Below are 21,105 nucleotides of genomic sequence, written 5' to 3'. Positions count from 1 at the left end.
TGATTCAGTTCGGTGATGCGGACGCCTCATTGGCTGCTGCCGTGCGCCTGTCGGCCATATTGGGAAGGTCGAGATCCTCCAGTGACGACGGATCGACTGGATCTGTTAAATTCAGTCAGCGGTTCAGTCAGTTCTACTCTGTTCTGTTCTACTCTACTGTTCTGTTCTATCATGTAGTCTATAGTACTGTAGAACACTGTAGAACGCAGTACCTTGTAGAACACTAGAACACAGTATCATGTAGATCACTGTAGAACACAGTACCTTGTAGAACACAGTACCTTGTAGAACACTGTAGAACACAGTATCTTGTAGAACACAGCATCTTGTAGAACACAGTAGAACACCGTAGAACACAGCACCTTGTAGAACACCGCAGAACACAGTAGAACACCGCAGAACACAGCACCTTGTAGAACACAGAACACTGTAGAACACCACCTTGTAGAACACCGTGGAACACAGCACCTTGTAGAACACCATAGAACACAGCACCTTGTAGAACACTGTAGAACACAGCATCTTGTAGAACACCGTAGAACACAGCACCTTGTAGAACACAGCATCTTGTATAACACTGTAGAACACAGTAGAACACCGTAGAACACAGCACCTTGTAGAACACTGTAGAACACCGTAGAACACAGCACCTTGTAGAACACTGTAGAACACAGTAGAACACCGTAGAACACAGCATCTTGTAGAACACCGTAGAATACCACCTTGTAGAACACTGTAGAACACAGTAGAACACCGTGGAACACAGCACCTTGTAGAACACAGTAGAACACCGTAGAACACAGCACCTTGTAGAACACCGTAGAACACAGAACCTTGTAGAACACCGTAGAACACCACCTTGTAGAACACTGTAGAACACAGAACACCGTAGAACACAGCACCTTGTAGAACACCGTAGAACACCACCTTGTAGAACACTGTAGAACACAGAACACCGTAGAACACAGCACCTTGTAGAACACCATAGAACACCGTAGAACACAGCATCTTGTAGAACACTGTAGAACACAGTAGAACACCGTAGAACACAGTAGAACACAGCATCTTGTAGAACACCGTAGAACACCACCTTGTAGAACACAGCATCTTGTAGAACACCGTAGAACACCACCTTGTAGAACACTGAAGAACACAGTGGAACACAGCACCTTGTAGAACACTGTAGAACACAGTAGAACACAGCATCTTGTAGAACACCGTAGAACACCACCTTGTAGAACACAGTAGAACACAGCATCTTGTAGAACACCGTAGAACACCACCTTGTAGAACACTGAAGAACACAGTGGAACACAGCACCTTGTAGAACACAGTAGAACACTGTACAACACCGTAGAACACAGCACCTTGTACAACACCGTAGAACACTGTAGAACACAGTAGAACACAGCATCTTGTAGAACACAGTAGAACACTGTACAACACTGTAGAACACAGCACCTTGTAGAACACAGTAGAACACTGTACAACACCGTAGAACACAGCACCTTGTAGAACACAGTAGAACACCGTAGAACACAGCACCTTGTAGAACACAGTAGAACACTGTACAACACCGTAGAACACAGCACCTTGTACAACACTGTAGAACACAGTAGAACACAGCATCTTGTAGAACACAGTAGAACACTGTACAACACTGTAGAACACAGCACCTTGTAGAACACAGTAGAACACTGTACAACACCGTAGAACACCACCTTGTAGAACACTGTAGAACACCGTAGAACACAGCATCTTGTAGTTCCGATGTTGGTTGTGGAGAAAAAATCAGCTTCGTCGTGTTTCAGATTTTCTTCTAATAAAATGATTGATCAAGTCGACCTGTTGATCACGTCTGATCAGTGTGACAGGACTTCAGCCATGTGTGGTCACTGGCTCCATTATCAGCCGTGTTAATTATGGGATGTTCAACCTGCCAACCACACGCTGCCTTCGGGGCACGCACGGAAATTCCTACTTTCCGCTCCAAGTGACGGCAGAGAGTTGATCGGACCGGTTCAGTTTCACCGAGAACGCCAACCTGCTGTCACATCAGCAGAAACACAGACTCCTCCTGCTTCCTGATCCTCCTGCTTCCTGATCCTCCTTCCTGATCCTCCTGCTTCCTGATCCTCCTGCTTCCTGATCCTCCTGCTCAGAGCTTTCTACTGCGCTAAAGTGTCTTAACCCACAGAACACATCTGAAATGTGTCTGTGGGGGGGGGCAGGAGGTCAGAGGTCATCTCAAAGATCTGGAGATTTGTTCTGGAGACTCAGGTGTTTTAATCAGGTGAAAAACCTGTGAAGCTGCTTTCATCTTTATTTCCCATGATCCTCCTGTCGGTCTTTGTTCTGTTCGTTCTGCTGCATCGTTAAATGATTCTCATCACATTTTTGGATTTAATTTATCATCGAACACGTGGGAATCTCTTGGCTAAACTAGTAAACTAGTAATAAAACTCTTCCACTTTATTTTCTCAAAGCAGAGTACCTGACAAGGTGTCACGTGTCCACAGCTCATAGGACGCTTTTTAAGACGTTTCCATGGTGACTGTGTGATAGGATGACCCGGGCGAGCTCATTGATTATTCATGAGCGGCCCTGAAGGCCACCCTGGGAGGAAAGAACCCGTGTGCATCTTTCCTGGCAGTGTCCATATTTCCGGCGGCCCGTGAAGGCGGCGGCAGGCAGTAAAGATGGCGGACTGTAGACGTGTTCCTCTGCTGCTGCTGCTCTGCTTCTTCTCCGTGCAGCCGATTCGAGGACAAAACAACGTCGGCGCCAAACTCGCCGCGAAAGCTGAAAACCCGCAGAACCCCGCCGGAGGGCCGGGGCCGGCGGCTGGGAACCCGGGCGCCGCTGAGAGGAACCCGGGCGCCGGGGCCTCGCTGCCTCGGAGGCGCTCTGCCGGCTGGAAGTTGGCTGAGGAGGCGGTGTGCAGGGAGGACCTGACCCGGCTCTGCCCCAAACATTCCTGGAACAACAACCTGGCGGTGCTGGAGTGTCTCCAGGACAAGAAGGAGGTAAGACAGCGGGGCAGGGTGCTGTGGCCGCTGGGGAAGGAGCAGGGTGTGCCTGCTGAACCAGCCAGCTAGCGTTAGCTGCTACGGCTAGCCTGCCGCTAGCACTCAGCGAAAGAACGTCACGCTAAACGTCGGTCACAGATTCGGTTATTTACCGCCGATGGTATCCCCTCCAACATGACACCCGCTGCAGACGAAGGCTGAACACCCCCCCGTAGAGTCTAGGGGCCTCTCTGCGGTTCGGCATAACGCAGTGACACGAATGGCGCTCGTCTTCTTTACGGTTGGCAAGTTTGTGAAGCGTGTCGCCTCATATTTCTGGACTCTGACGTCTCTCCCAAACACACCGAGCTGCTGCCGCGGAACGTCCACGAGCAGAAAAACAACCTTCTAACACTGAAATAAAAGCCGCCCTGAGGAGCTTATGTGAGCCGAATTTAACAGAAGCCGTTGTTATTGCAAACGAACATGAAGTTTACCTCAGTTTGGCGTCAACGGGCTCACGATGAGTTGGAACATGATAGAGTGGCAGATTTTTAACGGAAGCCGCACATCTGGACTAACTGACGTCAGCTAGCGGCTAACTGTAAAGCTGGCCACAACATGTTGGCACACCCCCGGCCCCCCAGGTGTTCCCACCACCAGGTGTTAGACAGCTTTTCGCCTTTTTAACCAGGTGAGCTAACATGAGGGCAGCTAGGCTAAGCTAAGCTAACCCCGTTAGCCCGACTCGCTTTGTTTATCACGGTGACCGACTGCGGACCGTTTAAACCGGGTTAGTGTGCAGAGGCCCTGGACCCCCCCGGGGGGGTGATGTCCACTCGGTCTGCCATGTGAGTGTTTTAGTGGGTTTAAACAGCTCTGCCTGGAAAATACAGTTAAAGTGACTGAAAACCCAAAACCAGGTGGTGGTTCAGGATTTAGTCCGTTTATAACACCTGTCAGCGTGCTGTTAACCCGGGTTAAACCAGGTTAAACCAGGTTAACCCTTTATAGGGCACTCATTGAAATGTTGACCGTCACTGGTGGTCATTACAAGACTGTTTTACTTTTGTGAGTTTTTAAAAAGAAGTGTTATGGTGAAAATCAGGGTCAGTGAAGGCACCATAATGGTTTCCTGCCGGTCTGTCATGGAGCCTGATTGTCTACAGGTCTGGTAGTTCTGCTGCCTCATGGTGAGGCAAGGGGGGGGCATTTTGTGTGTCCTGGTCCTGAGGCCGGGGGTCACCGCTCCCCGGCCTGCCGGTGGGGTCGCCGGATGGCGTTCTGACCGATCAACCCTGGACCGACTGCTCGCTCACTTCTTTAAGCTCATTAAGTGTCAGACTGAGAGGCCTCAGCTGAGACAGGCGGGGGCTGTGCTCATTATCTGAATCACAAGACAGCCTGTGGCTAAAGGGTCACTCTCCCGTTTCTACCCACGATCCTCTCTGTCCACATCCTGGTGTCTGAAGGACTGGTAGGTAGTAAAAGTGTTGGAACTGGTCCAGTAGATCACCTCAGCCAGCAGCCACCAAACGGGCTGCAATGGCTGCAACGTGATCCTTTGGGACAACTGCACCTGATCACAGTAGGTCCACTAAAAGAGCTTGTTTGATCCACTGACAGGCTCAGAGTGTTATTCTAAGTGTGTGACAGCATCATGGAAAGGATCCCTACAGAGAGAGACCTGGAAGATCCTTTTGGTTTAACCACAAACAGCACACACACCAGACTACATTCACTAAAACAGGGATTTTAGAGCTGCTGCCTTAGTGTTATTGTGTAATTCTGCTTTTAAAGGGTTAATTCAGATCTGACCTCCAATGAGCCTAAACAGTCACAAATACAACTTAGTGACCTGAAAATCAGTTTAACTCCCGATAAGCCAGGAGGAGTTTCTCATTGTGACTCAGTGATGACTAATAACTAAGACACACAAACTCACCTGCTGCTGGGAAGCCACTGGTACACCAGGAACCAAGTGAAGATATCTCTGTAATCACTTTAGATCTGACTTAACCCTTAAACACCAAAGTCACACAGTAACTGACTGATCCAGACAGCAACGACCATTTAAAGTCCCGTTTTAGTGAATGTAGTCTGGTGTGTTTGCAGAGCGACGTACCCGCTGTTTGTGGTTAAACCAGAGGGTCGTTTAGACACCGGGATCTGCTCAGACCGGATCCCATCTCACCCCGAAGTCCTCGCTTACCTGCAGCAGGTGGATTGTAAAGAAACGCTGAACGAGGTTTGAGAGAATGTGTGGACGTAGTTTTTGTCTCTGAATGGTTGAATCAGTCAGCAGGCTGCTGGTGGAGTCACTAGTTAGACTGGTGGAGTCACTAGTTAGACTGGTGGAGTCACTAGTTAGACTGGTGGAGTCACTAGTTAGACTGGTGGAGTCACTAGTTAGACTGGTGGAGTCACTAGTTAGACCTTCAGTGTTGGAGGGAGCAGAAATAACCAACTTCACTTTGGAGTCTGATCCTGTAACGTTTGGAGCGTCAGTGATGAAGGTGACTGTCCTCCTGCTCCTCCTCCTCGTCCTCCTCGTCCTCCTCGTCCTCGTCCTCGTCCTCGTCCTCCTCTTCCTCCTCGTCCTCGTCCCCCTCGTCCTCCTCTTCCTCCTCGTCCTCCTCCTCGTCCTCCTCGTCCTCCTCCTCCTCTTCCTCCTCGTCCTCGTCCTCGTCCTCGTCCTCCTCTTCCTCCTCGTCCTCGTCCTCGTCCTCCTCGTCCTCCTCCTCCTCCTCCTCCTCTTCCTCCTCCTCCTCCTCCTCAGACGTTTACCTGAACTGACGGCTGAGTTTCACCTGAACAGTTTCAGGTTTCTGATCTTTATCAACACGCCTGAGACGTTTCCACTGCCTGCAGTACTACTACAGTACTACTACAGTAGTACTACTACAGTACTACTACTGCAGTACTACTACAGTACTACTACTACAGTACTACTACTGCAGTAGTCCTCCTCCCACAGTACTGCAGTAGTCCTCCTCCCACAGTACTGCAGTAGTAGTACTGCAGTACTCCTTCCACAGTACATGTAGTGATCTTAAAGAACACAAAGGTAAAACCAGCAGTGATGATGAACATGTTGGTAAAAACAGAATAATAGTCGTCCAGTTTTATTCTTCTGCTCCTCATACGCTGTGTCCCCCCCCCCCCCCGGTTCTGTGTGGCTGTTTTCTCGCCCACTGACGCCTGGAGGTTGTGGAGGTTGTGGAGGTTGTGGGTCGTGGCGTGTGGTCGTCCAGGCTGCGCTCTGATTGGAGGACCGGGAGCCTGTTTTAGCCCTGCAGCATTTTTGTGTGTGCGGTTTTGACTACGTGGTCCTCAGAGTCCGGGAGGGGGGGCGGCTCTGGAGGCTTCGCTCTGTGTCTGTCTGAACCCAGAGTGGTCATCAGGACTGGACCCCAGACTGAGACCCAGAACCCCTCTGAGACCTGGTCCTGGTGTTAGACCATTAGTCAAACTGTGTCAGTAAACTTGGCAGCAAATACACTTTAAAACGTTCTCTGTATCTAAAGAACCGGAGAAACAAACCTGTTTCAGCCCGCGGCGTCCTGAAGTGGCGAGCGCTCATCAGTCAGACCCCCCCCCCCCAGTCTGTGGAGGATTACAGACCGTCCAGACCTGCTGAGCCTGTTTTTAGGGGCAAAGCATCATCAAGGTGTTTCTGATTAAAGATAAGAGCCAGCAGAGCAAACAGGAAGCTGAAGTAAAACTTATCAGTGACAAAAACCTCCAGATAAGGGGGGTGTGTGTGTGTGTGTGTGTGTGTGTGTGTGTGTGTCTCTCTGTGTGTCTGTCTGTGTGTGTGTGTGTGTGTGTCTGTCTGTGTGTCTGTCTCTGTCTGTGTGTGTGTGTGTCTGTGTGTGTGTGTGTGTGTGTGTCTGTCTGTGTGTCTGTCTCTGTCTGTGTGTCTGTGTGTCTGTGTGTGTGTGTGTGTGTGTGTGTGTCTGTGTGATTTCACAGTCTGATGAAATGTCAGCATCTTGAACTGTTTCCAGTCTGACTGTTTGAGTCTCCAGCCAGAAAACAGCTGGAAGCGACCGATGAGTTTCCAACCAAAGTGTTTCTCCACATCCCAGATGAACCTCTGAGCGGCTGACGTCTGGCCTGGTGCCCCCCCCCATTAGAGAATAATATTGATGTGCTGCTTGAATAAACCACTGACAGTCTGCATGTGGACTTTTATTTTGAAAACAGAGTGGATTCTCTTCCTGTTCCTGTGTCTGACTTCCTGCTTTTTAACGTAGCGCAGAGACAGTTCAGGGGGGGTTTGAAGCGTTAAGTAGAGCAGGACCATCGGCTCCGAAGGAGCTCAGTGATCCCACTGGAATCAGACCTGTTAAACAGGTCTGATTCCAGTGTCAAGCCAGTTAGCACTGACTGTAGCTCCAGACTGTAGCACCGACTGTAGCACCAGACTGTAGCTCCGACTGTAGCATCAGACTGTAGCACCAGACTGTAGCACCAGACTGTAGCTCCGACTGTAGCACCAGACTGTAGCACCGACTGTAGCACCAGACTGTAGCACCGACTGTAGCACCAGACTGTAGCTCCGACTGTAGCACCAGACTGTAGCTCCGACTGTAGCATCAGACTGTAGCATCAGACTGTAGCATCAGACTGTAGCACCAGACTGTAGCTCCGACTGTAGCTCCGACTGTAGCACCAGACTGTAGCATCAGACTGTAGCTCCGACTGTAGCACCGACTGTAGCTCCGACTGTAGCACCAGACTGTAGCTCCGACTGTAGCATCAGACTGTAGCACCAGACTGTAGCTCCGACTGTAGCACCGACTGTAGCTCCAGACTGTAGCACCAGACTGTAGCTCCGACTGTAGCACCAGACTGTAGCTCCGACTGTAGCACCAGACTGTAGCACCAGACTGTAGCTCCGACTGTAGCACCAGACTGTAGCACCAGACTGTAGCACCAGACTGTAGCACCAGACTGTAGCACCAGACTGTAGCTCCGACTGTAGCACCAGACTGTAGCTCCAACTGTAGCACCAGACTGTAGCTCCGACTGTAGCACCAGACTGTAGCTCCAGACTGTGGCTCCGACTGTAGCACCAGACTGTAGCTCCGACTGTAGCACCAGACTGTGGCTCCGACTGTGGCTCCGACTGTAGCACCAGACTGTAGCTCCGACTGTAGCACCAGACTGTAGCTCCGACTGTAGCACCGACTGTAGCACCAGACTGTAGCTCCGACTGTAGCACCAGACTGTAGCACCAGACTGTAGCTCCGACTGTAGCACCAGACTGTAGCTCCGACTGTAGCACCGACTGTAGCACCAGACTGTAGCACCAGACTGTAGCACCAGACTGTAGCACCAGACTGTAGCACCAGACTGTAGCTCCGACTGTAGCACCAGACTGTGGCTCCGACTGTAGCACCAGACTGTAGCTCCAGACTGTGGCTCCGACTGTAGCACCAGACTGTAGCTCCGACTGTAGCTCCGACTGTAGCACCAGACTGTAGCTCCGACTGTAGCACCAGACTGTAGCTCCAGACTGTGGCTCCAGACTGTAGCTCCAGACTGTAGCTCCAGACTGTGGCACCAGACTGTGGCACCAGACTGTGGCACCAGACTGTGGCACCAGACTGTAGCTCCAGACTGTGGCACCAGACTGTGGCACCAGACTGTGGCACCAGACTGTGGCACCAGACTGTGGCACCAGACTGTGGCACCAGACTGTAGCTCCAGACTGTAGCTCCAAGTGGCACCTGCAGCTCCGGCTCCCCGTCAGTGTGTTTACTCACCAGAGGAACATGAATAAATAAAGGTAATCTGTCGAGGTGAATATTAGCTTTGCGTGCGGACACACACCTTAATGAGATGCCGTCTTTTCAGCATTTATTAGTTTCTATGGGAACTCGCTCCAGCTTCCCCAGTGGTCACTTGTGGCATTACACCCAATAAGTCCTTTTTCCCTCTGAGCAGAGAGACGAGGCCTCCAGGTATCTCTGTCTGCGCTGGATGTCTTTAACCCATGGGGGGCGGGCAGAGGGGAGCTTGGTGTCCTGCAGACAGACAGACTGACCCCCTCCACCCCCACCTGCCCCATATGACGTCACATTTACTGTGTCTGAGGAGCGTTGTGACATCTCAGTGTAAATTCACTAGGAATATAACACACTCAGACGGGCCGATGCCGGCTCGTGGTTTGTCCACCGTGTGGGGGGAGTGGGGTGGGGGTGTAGGAGCTGGTCTTAGGCGGTGGTCACTGCTGAAGGTGTGTCCTACTGAGATCTGCATCCCTTAAAGGTGAACTCTGGTGTTTCTCCCCCTGGGTCCTCTGTGTCCACCTGGTAGGTGGTAGAAGTGCTGGATCACCTCAGAGCTGTACTTGTTCACTGACCTCCCAGTTTCCTCTCTAACGCCTCCTCTCTTCTTCTTCTTCTTCTTCTCTTTCAGGAAACTGAGATCGCCGCTGAATGTAACCACGTAAGTGTCTTCACGCCACGTGTCTCCTCTGAAACGCCTTTCCCAGCATGCACCATGTAGCGCTGAAGCCAGAGCAGCAGAGACGCTGTGTTATGGAGCCCTGAGTTTGGTACCAGCTCAATGTCCTCTTACTCGCTTTCTGAGGAGCTTTCGACCACGTGATAAACAAGCTTGTTAGCTGTTAGCTTTTCACTCACAACACATTAGCTTAAAATGTTGTGGCTCTTTCTCTGACTCAAGGCCCACTTACTGTCTCCTTCCTGAGCTCTCACCAGTTTGAGAAGTCTAAACCAGTTGTGTAAGCAGAGTTTGAATCATCGCTGACATAACGGCCTGCAGGTGTGAATCCAGATGTTGTGTCTTCTCTCCTCCAGCTGCTGTGGAACTACAAGCTGAATCTGACCACCGACCCCAAGTTTGAGTCTGTGGCCGTGGAGGTCTGCAAGAGCACCATCTCTGAGGTCGGTCCATTAGCTGATCATAAAGAATGAGCTGTTTAGTCTTCTGTGCTCAGGGACTTTGTTCAGACTGATGTGACTCTGATGTGCCGCCGTCTGTGTGTTCAGATTAAAGAATGTGCGGCGGAGGAGCTGGGGAAGGGCTACCTGGTGTCCTGCCTGGTGGATCACCGCAGCAACATCAGCGACTACCAGTGCAGCCAGTACATCACCAAGATGACCACCATCATCTTCAGCAACTACCGGCTCATCTGCGGCTTCATGGATAAGTGCCGCGAAGACATCAACGCTCTGCACTGCGGCAGCATCAGCACAGGAGAGAAGGTGAGACCATGTGACCGGGGAGGTGGAGATTTCCCCAGAGCCTCCATCGGTGTTTCTGCTTATTGTCCTCACTGTGGCCTCCATAGACCTCCACTACACACTAACACACACACACTATAGACCTCCACTACACACTAACTCACACACTATAGACCTCCACTACACACTAACACACTGACTAACTAGCACACACACACTATAGACCTCCACTACACACTGACACACTGACTAACTAGCACACACACACACACACTATAGACCTCCACTACACACTGACACACTGACTAACTAGCACACACACACTATAGACCTCCACTACACACTGACACACTGACTAACTAGCACACACACACACACTATAGACCTCCACTACACACTGACTAACTAGCACACACACACACACACACACTATAGACCTCCACTACACACTAACACACTGACTAACTAGCACACACACACACACACACACACACACACACACTATAGACCTCCACTACACACTGACACACTGACTAACTAGCACACACACACACTATAGACCTCCACTACACACTGACACACTGACTAACTAACACACACACACTATAGACCTCCACTACACACTAACACACTGACTAACTAACACACACACACACTATAGACCTCCACTACACACTGACACACTGACTAACTAGCACACACACACACACACACACACACACACACACTATAGACCTCCACTACACACTGACACACTGACTAACTAACACACACACACACTATAGACCTCCACTACACACTAACACACTGACTAACTAGCACACACTCACACACACACACACACACTATAGACCTCCACTACACACTGACACACTGACTAACTAACACACACACACACTATAGACCTCCACTACACACTAACACACTGACTAACTAACACACACACACTATAGACCTCCACTACACACTGACACACTGACTAACTAACACACACACACACTATAGACCTCCACTACACACTAACACACTGACTAACTAACACACACACACTATAGACCTCCACTACACACTGACACACTGACTAACTAACACACACACACTATAGACCTCCACTACACACTGACACACTGACTAACTAACACACACACACACTATAGACCTCCACTACACACTAACACACTGATTAACTAACACACACACACACACTATAGACCTCCACTACACACTAACACACACACACACTATAGACCTTCACTACACACTAACACACTGACTAACTAGCACACACACACACACTATAGACCTCCACTACACACTGACACACTGACTAACTAACACACACACACACACTATAGACCTCCACTACACACTGACACACTGACTAACTAACACACACACACACACACACACACTATAGACCTTCACTACACACTGACACACTGACTAACTAGCACACACACACTATAGACCTCCACTACACACTGACACACTGACTAACTAGCACACACACACTATAGACCTTCACTACACACTGACACACTGACTAACTAGCACACACACACTATAGACCTTCACTACACACTAACACACTGACTAACTAGCACACACACACTATAGACCTTCACTACACACTAACACACTGACTAACTAGCACACACACACTATAGACCTCCACTACACACTGACACACTGACTAACTAGCACACACACACTATAGACCTCCACTACACACTGACACACTGACTAACTAACACACACACACACACACACACTATAGACCTTCACTACACACTAACACACTGACTAACTAGCACACACACACTATAGACCTTCACTACACACTAACACACTGACTAACTAGCACACACACACACACACACTATAGACCTCCACTACACACTGACACACTGACACACTAGCACACACACACTGAGCCTGTCTCACCTCCTGCAGGACGTCCACTCTCAGGGCGAGGTCATCGCCTGTCTGGAGAAGGGTCTGGTGCGGGAGGCCGAGGAGCAGCCGGGGGCGCACCCCATCAAGGACGACTGTAAGAAGGCCATCATGAGAGTCGCCGAGCTCTCCTCCGACGACTTCCACCTGGACCGCTACCTGTACTTCGCCTGCCGCGACGACAGGGAGCGCTTCTGTGAAACCGTGAGCGTTCAGTCGGCCATCTTGTTTCCACAGAAAGTCCTTTCTGGAGCCGATTTATTGATTAGTGATTGATGATTTGATTAGTTATTGTTTCTTTTCCTGAAAAGCTTCTGTTATCTTCCTGTTTGATGTTTCTGTTTATTGATCAGGCGACTACACTTAGAGACGTGTGTTTCCAGCTTTAGTTCATCGTGGTGTCCAAGTTTCAGATCAAAGTGACGAACATCTCCATGGCAACACTTCATCTTAACAGCAGCAATTCTTTAGAGGATTTGATGATGTGAATGATCCTGCTTATGACACCGATCAATAATGTGACACGAGGTATTGACTGCTATGAGAGCTGCGTCCATAGTAACAGTCAGACGCTGTGACTGACCAATCAGAAGCCAGTACTCTCCCAAGCTGTGCAGGATCTCCTGGTTGTGATCCTCTGTAGTGATGCAGACGGGCCTCACCCCCCCGACTGGGCACAGGTGTTCAATAGTGCTCCTCCGTTTCCTGATCACGGGGATCAGTTCATCGTTGTCCAGTGCTTGTTTCACTCTGCAGGCTTCACAGTGAAGGCCTGTTCCTTTAGGTGTAGTTAAGGTGTGTAACTTTAGGGAAGAGCCCCCCCCCGAGGACCAGTTTGTGCCGCTGACCGACTGTGTGGATCTTTTCAGACTCTGGCCGGAGAGGGACGAGTTTACAAATGTCTCTTCAACCACAAGTTTGAGGAGGCCATGACTGAGCGGGTGAGTCCTTTCTCCTCCCCCAGCGCTAATAGCTTAGCTGCCCCTTAGCGCACTGCGAGCCTGACGTCGTCCGTGTGTCCTCAGTGCCGCGAGGCGTTGACCACCAGGCAGAAGCTCATCGCTCAGGACTACAAGGTGAGCTACTCGCTGGCCAAAGCCTGCAAGTCCGACCTGAGGAAGTACCACTGCAGCGCCGACGCCAACATGCCCCGCGCCCGCGAGGCTCGGCTGTCCTACCTGCTGCTCTGCCTCGAGTCGGCCGTCCACAGAGGTGAGCAGCCCCCCCCCCCCCCCCCCCGCTGGGGGATTGTAGGACACAGAGTGTACACACTGCCTCACACACACACACACTGCTACACACACACTGCTACACACACACTGCTACACACACACTGCCACACACACACACACACACACACACACACACACTGCCACACACACACACTGCCACACACACACTGCCTCACACACACACACTGCTACACACACACTGCTACACACACACTGCCACACACACACACACTGCTACACACACACTGCCTCACACACACTGCTACACACACACTGCTACACACACACTGCTACACACACACTGCCACACACACACTGCCACACACACACTGCTACACACACACACACTGCCTCTCGCACACACACTGCCACACACACACTGCTACACACACACACACTGCCTCTCGCACACACTGCCTCTCGCACACACACACTGCCTCTCGCACACACACTGCTACACACACACACACCCACACACACACACACACACACACTGCCTCACACACACACACACACACACCCACACACACACACACACACACTGCTACACACCCACACACTGCCTCACACACACACCCACACACTGCCTCACACACACACCCACACACACCCACACACTGCCTCTCACACACACACACACACACACTGCTACACGCACACACACCCACACCCACACACACACACACTGCCTCACACACACTGCCTCACACACACACACTGCCACACACACACACTGCCACACACACACACACTGCTACACACACACTGCCTCACACACACTGCCTCACACACACTGCCACACACTGCTACACACACACTGCTACACACACACTGCCACACACACACTGCCACACACACACACACACACTGCTACACACACACACACACACTGCTACACACACACACTGCCTCTCGCACACACACTGCCTCTCGCACACACACTGCTACACACACACACACACTGCCTCTCGCACACACACACTGCCTCTCGCACACACACTGCTACACACACACACACCCACACACACACACACACACACACACTGCCTCACACACACACTGCTACACACACACACCCACACCCACACACACACACACTGCTACACACACACACTGCCTCACACACACACACCCACACACTGCCTCACACACACACCCACACACACACCCACACACTGCCTCACACACACCCACACACTGCCTCACACACACACACACTGCCACACACACACACTGCCTCACACACACTGCTACACACACACACTGCCACACACACACTGCCTCACACACACTGCTACACACACACACACACTGCCTCACACACACTGCCTCTCGCACACACACACCGCCACACACACACACACACACTGCCACACACACACTGCCTCACACACACACACACTGCCTCACACACACACACACACACACACACTGCCACACACACACTGCCTCACACACACACACACACTGCCTCACACACACACACACACACACACACTAGTGGCCGTCAGTGGTCTTTAACACCAGCGGCCGTCTGCCCGTCGCTCGGCTCAGTTCAGACTCCAACAGGAAACAAAAGAGCCGAACTGACGGCGTCCTGATCCTCCGACATGAAGCCAGAGAGAAATAAAGGTTTTAGACTCTGCTGCTCTGAACTCTGTCTGTCTGTCTGTCTGTCAGGCCGTGTGGTCAGCGGTGAGTGTCAGGGTGAGATGATGGACTACAGGCGGATGCTGATGGAGGACTTCTCCCTCAGTCCGGAGATCGTGCTGCACTGTCGCAGTGAGATCGAGGGCCACTGCTCCGGGCTGCACCGCAAAGGACGCACGCTGCACTGCCTGATGAGGGTCGGCCGCGGGGACATGGGCGCCATCGACCCCAACTGTCAGAGGGCGGTGAGTCCCGGGGTCGGGGGTCAGAGGGAGCCATAATCAATGAACCGATCAAAGGTATCAAAGAGTCCTACATCATGTCTGAACTTCACATTTGGACCAAACGTCCTAAAACACTGACAGCTGCTGTCTTCACTTTGCTCATAGGAACTGAGATTTAGTGAAGCTTCTGTCCAACCACAAAACTGTGTCCCCTGGCTAGCTGGTTGGCTGGCTGGTTAGCTGGCTGGCTAGCTGTCCCTGGGTTAACTTCCTCCATCACTTTAACTGTTCCTCTGCAGAACTTTGTTTAGCTGTTAAGAGTCAGTCTGAGCGGGAGATTCTCATCACACTCTCTCACACACACTCTCACACTCCTCACACTCACTCTCACACACCACACTCACTCACACACACTCACTCTCACACACTCACTCACACCTCACACACACTCACCACCCACACTCACACACCTCACCACTCACACTCACACACTCTCACACACTCACTCACACACACCACACCACTCACACACACCACTCACACCCACACTCACCTCACACACTCACACTCACACTCACTCACTCACTCACTCACTCACTCACTCACTCACACTCACACCCACACACACTCACCACTCACACTCACTCACACACTCTCACTCACTCACTCACTCACCTCACTCACCTCACACACTCCACACACTCACCACTCACACTCCACACACACTCTCACTCACACACTCACTCACACTCACACACTCCTCACACTCTCACCACACTCACTCCACACACCACACTCACACCTCACTCACACTCACACTCACACATCACTCACACACTCACACTCACACTCACTCACACACACACACGTACTCTCACACTCACACACTCACTCACTCACACTCACACTCACTCTCACTCACACCACTCACTCACACTCACACTCACTCACACTCTCACTCACTCACACTCTCACTCTCACACTCTCACTCACTCACACTCTCACTCACTCACACTCTCTCACACTCACACTCTCACTCACTCACACTCTCTCACACTCACTCACTCTCTCACACTCTCACTCACTCACACTCTCACTCACACTCACTCACACACACGTACTCTCACTCACACTCACTCACTCACTCACACACGTACTCTCACTCACACTCTCACTCACTCACTCTCTCACACTCACACTCACTCACTCACTCACACACACGTACTCTCACTCACACTCACTCACTCACTCACTCACTCTCTCACACTCTCACTCTCTCACACTCTCTCTCACTCACTCTCTCACTCACACTCTCTCACACTCTCTCACACACTCTCACACTCACTCACACTCTCACTCTCTCACTCACTCACTCACTCACTCTCTCACTCTCACTCACTCACACTCTCACTCACTCACACACACGTACTCTCACTCACACTCACACTCACTCACTCACTCACACACACGTACTCTCACTCACACTCTCTCACTCACACTCTCTCACTCACACTCTCTCACACTCTCTCACACACTCTCACACTCACTCACACACACACACACACACACACACTCACTCACACTCACTCACACTCACTCACTCACTCTCTCACTCTCTCACTCTCACACACTCACACTCTCACACTCACTCACTCACTCACTCTCACACACTCACACTCACTCACACTCACTCACTCTCACACTCACTCTCACACTCACATTCACTCTCTCTCACTCTCTCACACTCACTCTCTCTCACTCTCTCACTCTCACACACTCACACTCTCACTCTCTCTCTCTCACACTCACTCACTCACTCTCACACTCACTCTCTCTCACTCTCTCACTCTCACACACTCACACTCTCACTCTCACTCTCACTCTCTCTCACACTCACACCACACACACACTCACTCACTCACTCAAACTCTCTCACACACTCACACTGCATCGCTTTCACTCCAATAAACGGGTTTGGGATGTTCCTCTAGATATTAAACTGGTTTGTGAGGACGACTGTATTTTGTCCTTGACGTTGGTATGACAGTCTTAAATGTAACTGTGTGGGAGGCTGGAGTGAGACAGAGCTGATGTGGTCTTGCCCCCCCCCCGCCCCCTCAGCTCCAGACTCTGATCCAGGAGGCCGACCCCGGAGCCGACTACCGCATCGACCGGGCGCTCAACGAGGCCTGCGAGTCCGTCATCCAGACCGCCTGCAAACACATCCGCACCGGAGACCCCATGTGAGTCCTCCCGCCGTCTGTCTGCATGGACAGAATAACGTGAACAGTCTGAACTCTAACCTGCTGCTCCTGCAGGATCCTGTCGTGTCTGATGGAGCATCTGTACACAGAGAAGATGGTGGAGGACTGTGAGCACAGACTGCTGGAGCTGCAGTACTTCATCGCCAGAGACTGGAAGTAAGTCCTGCTGCTCCTCTTCCTCCTCCTCCTCCTCCTCTTGACTAACCAGTGCTTCCATCCCTTGCTGGCGCCCAGGTTGGACCCCATCCTGTACAGGAAGTGTCAGGGCGACGCCGCCCGACTCTGTCACACACACGGCTGGAACGAGACCAGCGAGATGATGCCGCCCGGCGCCATCTTCTCCTGCCTGTACCGCCACGCCTACCGCTCTGTGGAGCAGGGCCGGAGGGTGAGTGTCCAAATCACACCCAGCGTGACACGGTGCACCCCAGGAGCCCCCCCAGACGCTCAGACGTCCGCTGTCAGAACACTTTTACGCTGGTCAATCAGCTGCAGCAAATCACAGGTGTGACTCGTGTCAGGTGTCCTTAAAGTGATGCTGCACCCACACGCCCAGTTTCAGCATCACAAAAGGTCGAAATAAACTCCAGGCCGATTAGCTGTCACTGGAATTCAGTCTGTTCCAGGTAGAGAAAGTCAGGGAAGTTATTAACGTTATCGGGGGGTTCAGTGCATCTTATGTGAAGTCTGAGGTCTCTGATCTGACGTTGGTTTAAAATGAGCAGCCAGTTTGTGTCCGGACCGTTTGGTGAGGGCGCTGTGACCTCACGTGCTCCTGGAGCTCTGCTCGGAGGAGTGGAGTGTCGCTTTAAGGCATCCTCGGGCTCCTGTAACTCGTCCTGATCCCCCCCGCAGCTCTCCAGGGACTGTAAGGTGGAGGTGCAGAGGATCCTCCACCAGAGGGCGCTGGACGTGAAGCTGGACCCTGAGCTGCAGAGGCGATGTATGACCGACCTGGGGAAGTGGTGCAGCGAGAAGACGGAGGCCGGCCAGGAGCTGGAGTGTCTGCAGGACCACCTGGAGGACCTGGTCCTCGACTGCAGGGAGGTGGTGGCAAACCTGACGGAGCTGGAGTCGGAGGTAACTGTGCCGCTACCCATAATGCACCACTGTAACTGCTTCACAGGAAGAAGAGGCTGTTCTCAGCTCCCTGTTCTACCTGGACATGTTCTGCTGTCTGACTGCTCAGATCGCAGCATCGTTTAGTGTTGAACACGTCATGTCTCATGTGTCCTCAGGACATTCAGATCGAGGCGCTGCTGATGAGAGCCTGTGATCCCGTCATCCAGGCCCACTGCCACGTAAGTCCACACCGCCAGCACTGGGGGGGGTGGGGGGTGAACTGACCATAACCACAGACAGAACACCTCAGTCACTCTCAGCAGAACAGTTCTGTCCTGTCAGATGAGCTGGTTCTGTTGAGCTGCAGTAGTGACGGCGGCGTCCAGTGACGGGATACAAATCATCCTCCGTGTTGTTTCTCCCACAGTGGCTGTTTATCTGGTTGTTAAATGTTGATCTTCAGTGTTTAATTCACTGTCTTTATCAACTGATTTAGCCTACTAGAAAATGTGTCCAAGAGAATTTTTACTAACGTCTGTCTGTCTGTCTGTCTGTCTGTCTGTCTGTCTGTCTGTCTGTCTGTGTCCCTCTGTGTGTGTGTGTGTGTGTGTGTGTGTGTGTGTGTGTGTGTGTGTGTGTGTCAGGAGGTAGCTGATAACCAGATCGACACCGGGGACCTGATGGAGTGTTTGGTCCAGAACAAACACCAGAAGGAGATGAATGAGAAGTGTGCAGTGGGAGTGACTCACTTCCAGCTGGTGAGCAAGAAATCAGCTGATATCAGTTCATTCAGAGTTCAGCTCACTGTCATCAATAACCTGCCCCCCCCCACAGATCCAGATCAAAGACTTCCGGTTCTCCTATAAGTTTAAGACGGCCTGTAAGGAGGATGTCCTCAAACTGTGTCCCAACATCAAGAAGAAGTAAGTGTGTGTGTGTGTGTGTGTGTGTGTGTGTGTGTGTGTGTGTGTGTGTGTGTGTGTGTGTGTGTGTGTGTGTGTGTGTGTGTGTGTGTGTGTGTGTGTGTGTGTGTGTGTGTGTGTGTGTGTGTGTGTGTGTGTGTGTGTGTGTGTGTGTGTGTGTGACGCAGTCACGTGACGGAGCCCTGTGTGTCCTCAGGGTGGACGTGGTGATCTGCCTGAGCACCACTGTGAGGAACGACACGCTGCAGGACGCCAAGGAGCAGCGAGTGTCCGTCAAATGTCGGAAACAGCTGCGGGTGGAGGAGGTGGAGATGGTACGTTCACTGACAGTCCACCACAGAAGGAAAGGTTCTTTAAGGTCACGCAGACAGAACCAACAGGGTATGGAAAGCCAAAAGGTTCACAATTCATCACGTCTGGAGTAATAATGACCAGCCAGCACCTTCACATTAAGAGTCTGACTTTCACATTAAGAGTCTGACTCTCAGATTTAAAACTTGTTTTCCTCCCTGACGTGTGCAGTCGGAGGACATCCGCCTGGAGCCGGAGCTGTACGACTCCTGTAAGCCGGACATCATTAGACTGTGTCAGAACGTGGCCTTTGGCAACGCACAGGTGAGCACACACACACACTGAACAATGACCCCCCCCATCCCATCCCGAGCTCTGACTGAGGTCCCAGGTGTGTTTTAGGGTCCTCAGGTGAGGGACTAACGGTCCGCTCTGCTTCCCTCTGAAGGTCATCGAGTGTCTGAAGGAGAACAAGCGTCAGCTGACTCCGCGCTGCCACCAGAAGATCTTCAAGCTGCAGGAGGTCGAGATGGTCGATCCTGAAATGGACTACCAGCTGATGAGAGTCTGCAAGCACATGATCAGGGTAGGGGTCACCTGATCAGGGTAGGGGTCACCTGATCAGGGTAGGGTCACCTGATCAGGGTAGGGGTCACCTGATCAGGGTAGGGTCACATGATCAGGGTAGGGGTCACCTGATCAGGGTAGGGTCACCTGATCAGGGTAGGGGTCACATGATCAGGGTAGGGGTCACCTGATCAGGGTAGGGTCACATGATCAGGGTAGGGTCACATGATCAGGGTAGGGGTCACCTGATCAGGGTAGGGGTCACCTGATCAGGGTAGGGTCACCTGATCAGGGTAGGGGTCACCTGATCAGGGTAGGGTCACCTGATCAGGGTAGGGTCACCTGATCAGGGTAGACCAGCACTGATGTGTACCAGTGTGTCGTCCCTGTGTGTGACAGCTGTGTGTGTGTTCTCAGCGGTTCTGTACGGAGTCGGAGGGGAAGAACGTTCTTCAGTGTCTGAAACAGAACAAGAACAGCGAGCTGATGGATCCTAAATGTAAACAGATGATCACCAAGAGACAGATCACCCAGAACACAGGTACACACACACACACAGAACACACACAGAACACAGGTACACACACAGCTGTGTCCCCACAATGTCATTGTGCTGCCCAGTTCAGCTGCTGAAAGGTGTGTGTGTCTGTCTCTGTCTCTGTCTCTGTCTCTGTGTCTGTGTCTGTCTGTGTGTCTGTCTCTGTGTGTGTG

At 51.6% G+C, this 21,105-nt stretch overlaps 1 protein-coding gene across 1 annotated transcript; it reads left to right on the top strand.

Annotated features, from left to right (window-relative positions):
- Window positions 1-2,699: 2,699 nt before the first annotated feature.
- On the top strand, window positions 2,700-20,935 carry LOC139225543 (Golgi apparatus protein 1-like; the record flags this gene model as incomplete). Its single annotated transcript, XM_070856331.1, has 19 exons — window positions 2,700-3,026; window positions 9,438-9,467; window positions 9,842-9,928; window positions 10,034-10,249; window positions 12,182-12,385; window positions 13,051-13,122; window positions 13,207-13,393; window positions 15,094-15,308; window positions 17,409-17,530; window positions 17,606-17,707; window positions 17,786-17,939; window positions 18,407-18,631; window positions 18,790-18,852; window positions 19,258-19,371; window positions 19,448-19,536; window positions 19,733-19,850; window positions 20,059-20,151; window positions 20,276-20,413; window positions 20,812-20,935. Coding segments are annotated over exons 1-19 (2,680 nt in total), but the record flags the coding sequence as incomplete, so codon positions are not given.
- Between the last annotated feature and the right edge of the window lie 170 nt (window positions 20,936-21,105).

Source organism: Pempheris klunzingeri, unplaced genomic scaffold, assembly GCF_042242105.1.
Source record: "Pempheris klunzingeri isolate RE-2024b unplaced genomic scaffold, fPemKlu1.hap1 Scaffold_840, whole genome shotgun sequence".
Taxonomy (NCBI): Eukaryota; Metazoa; Chordata; class Actinopteri; order Acropomatiformes; family Pempheridae; genus Pempheris; species Pempheris klunzingeri.
Note: the sequence above shows the minus strand (reverse complement) of the source record. Positions and strands in the feature narration are given on the sequence as shown.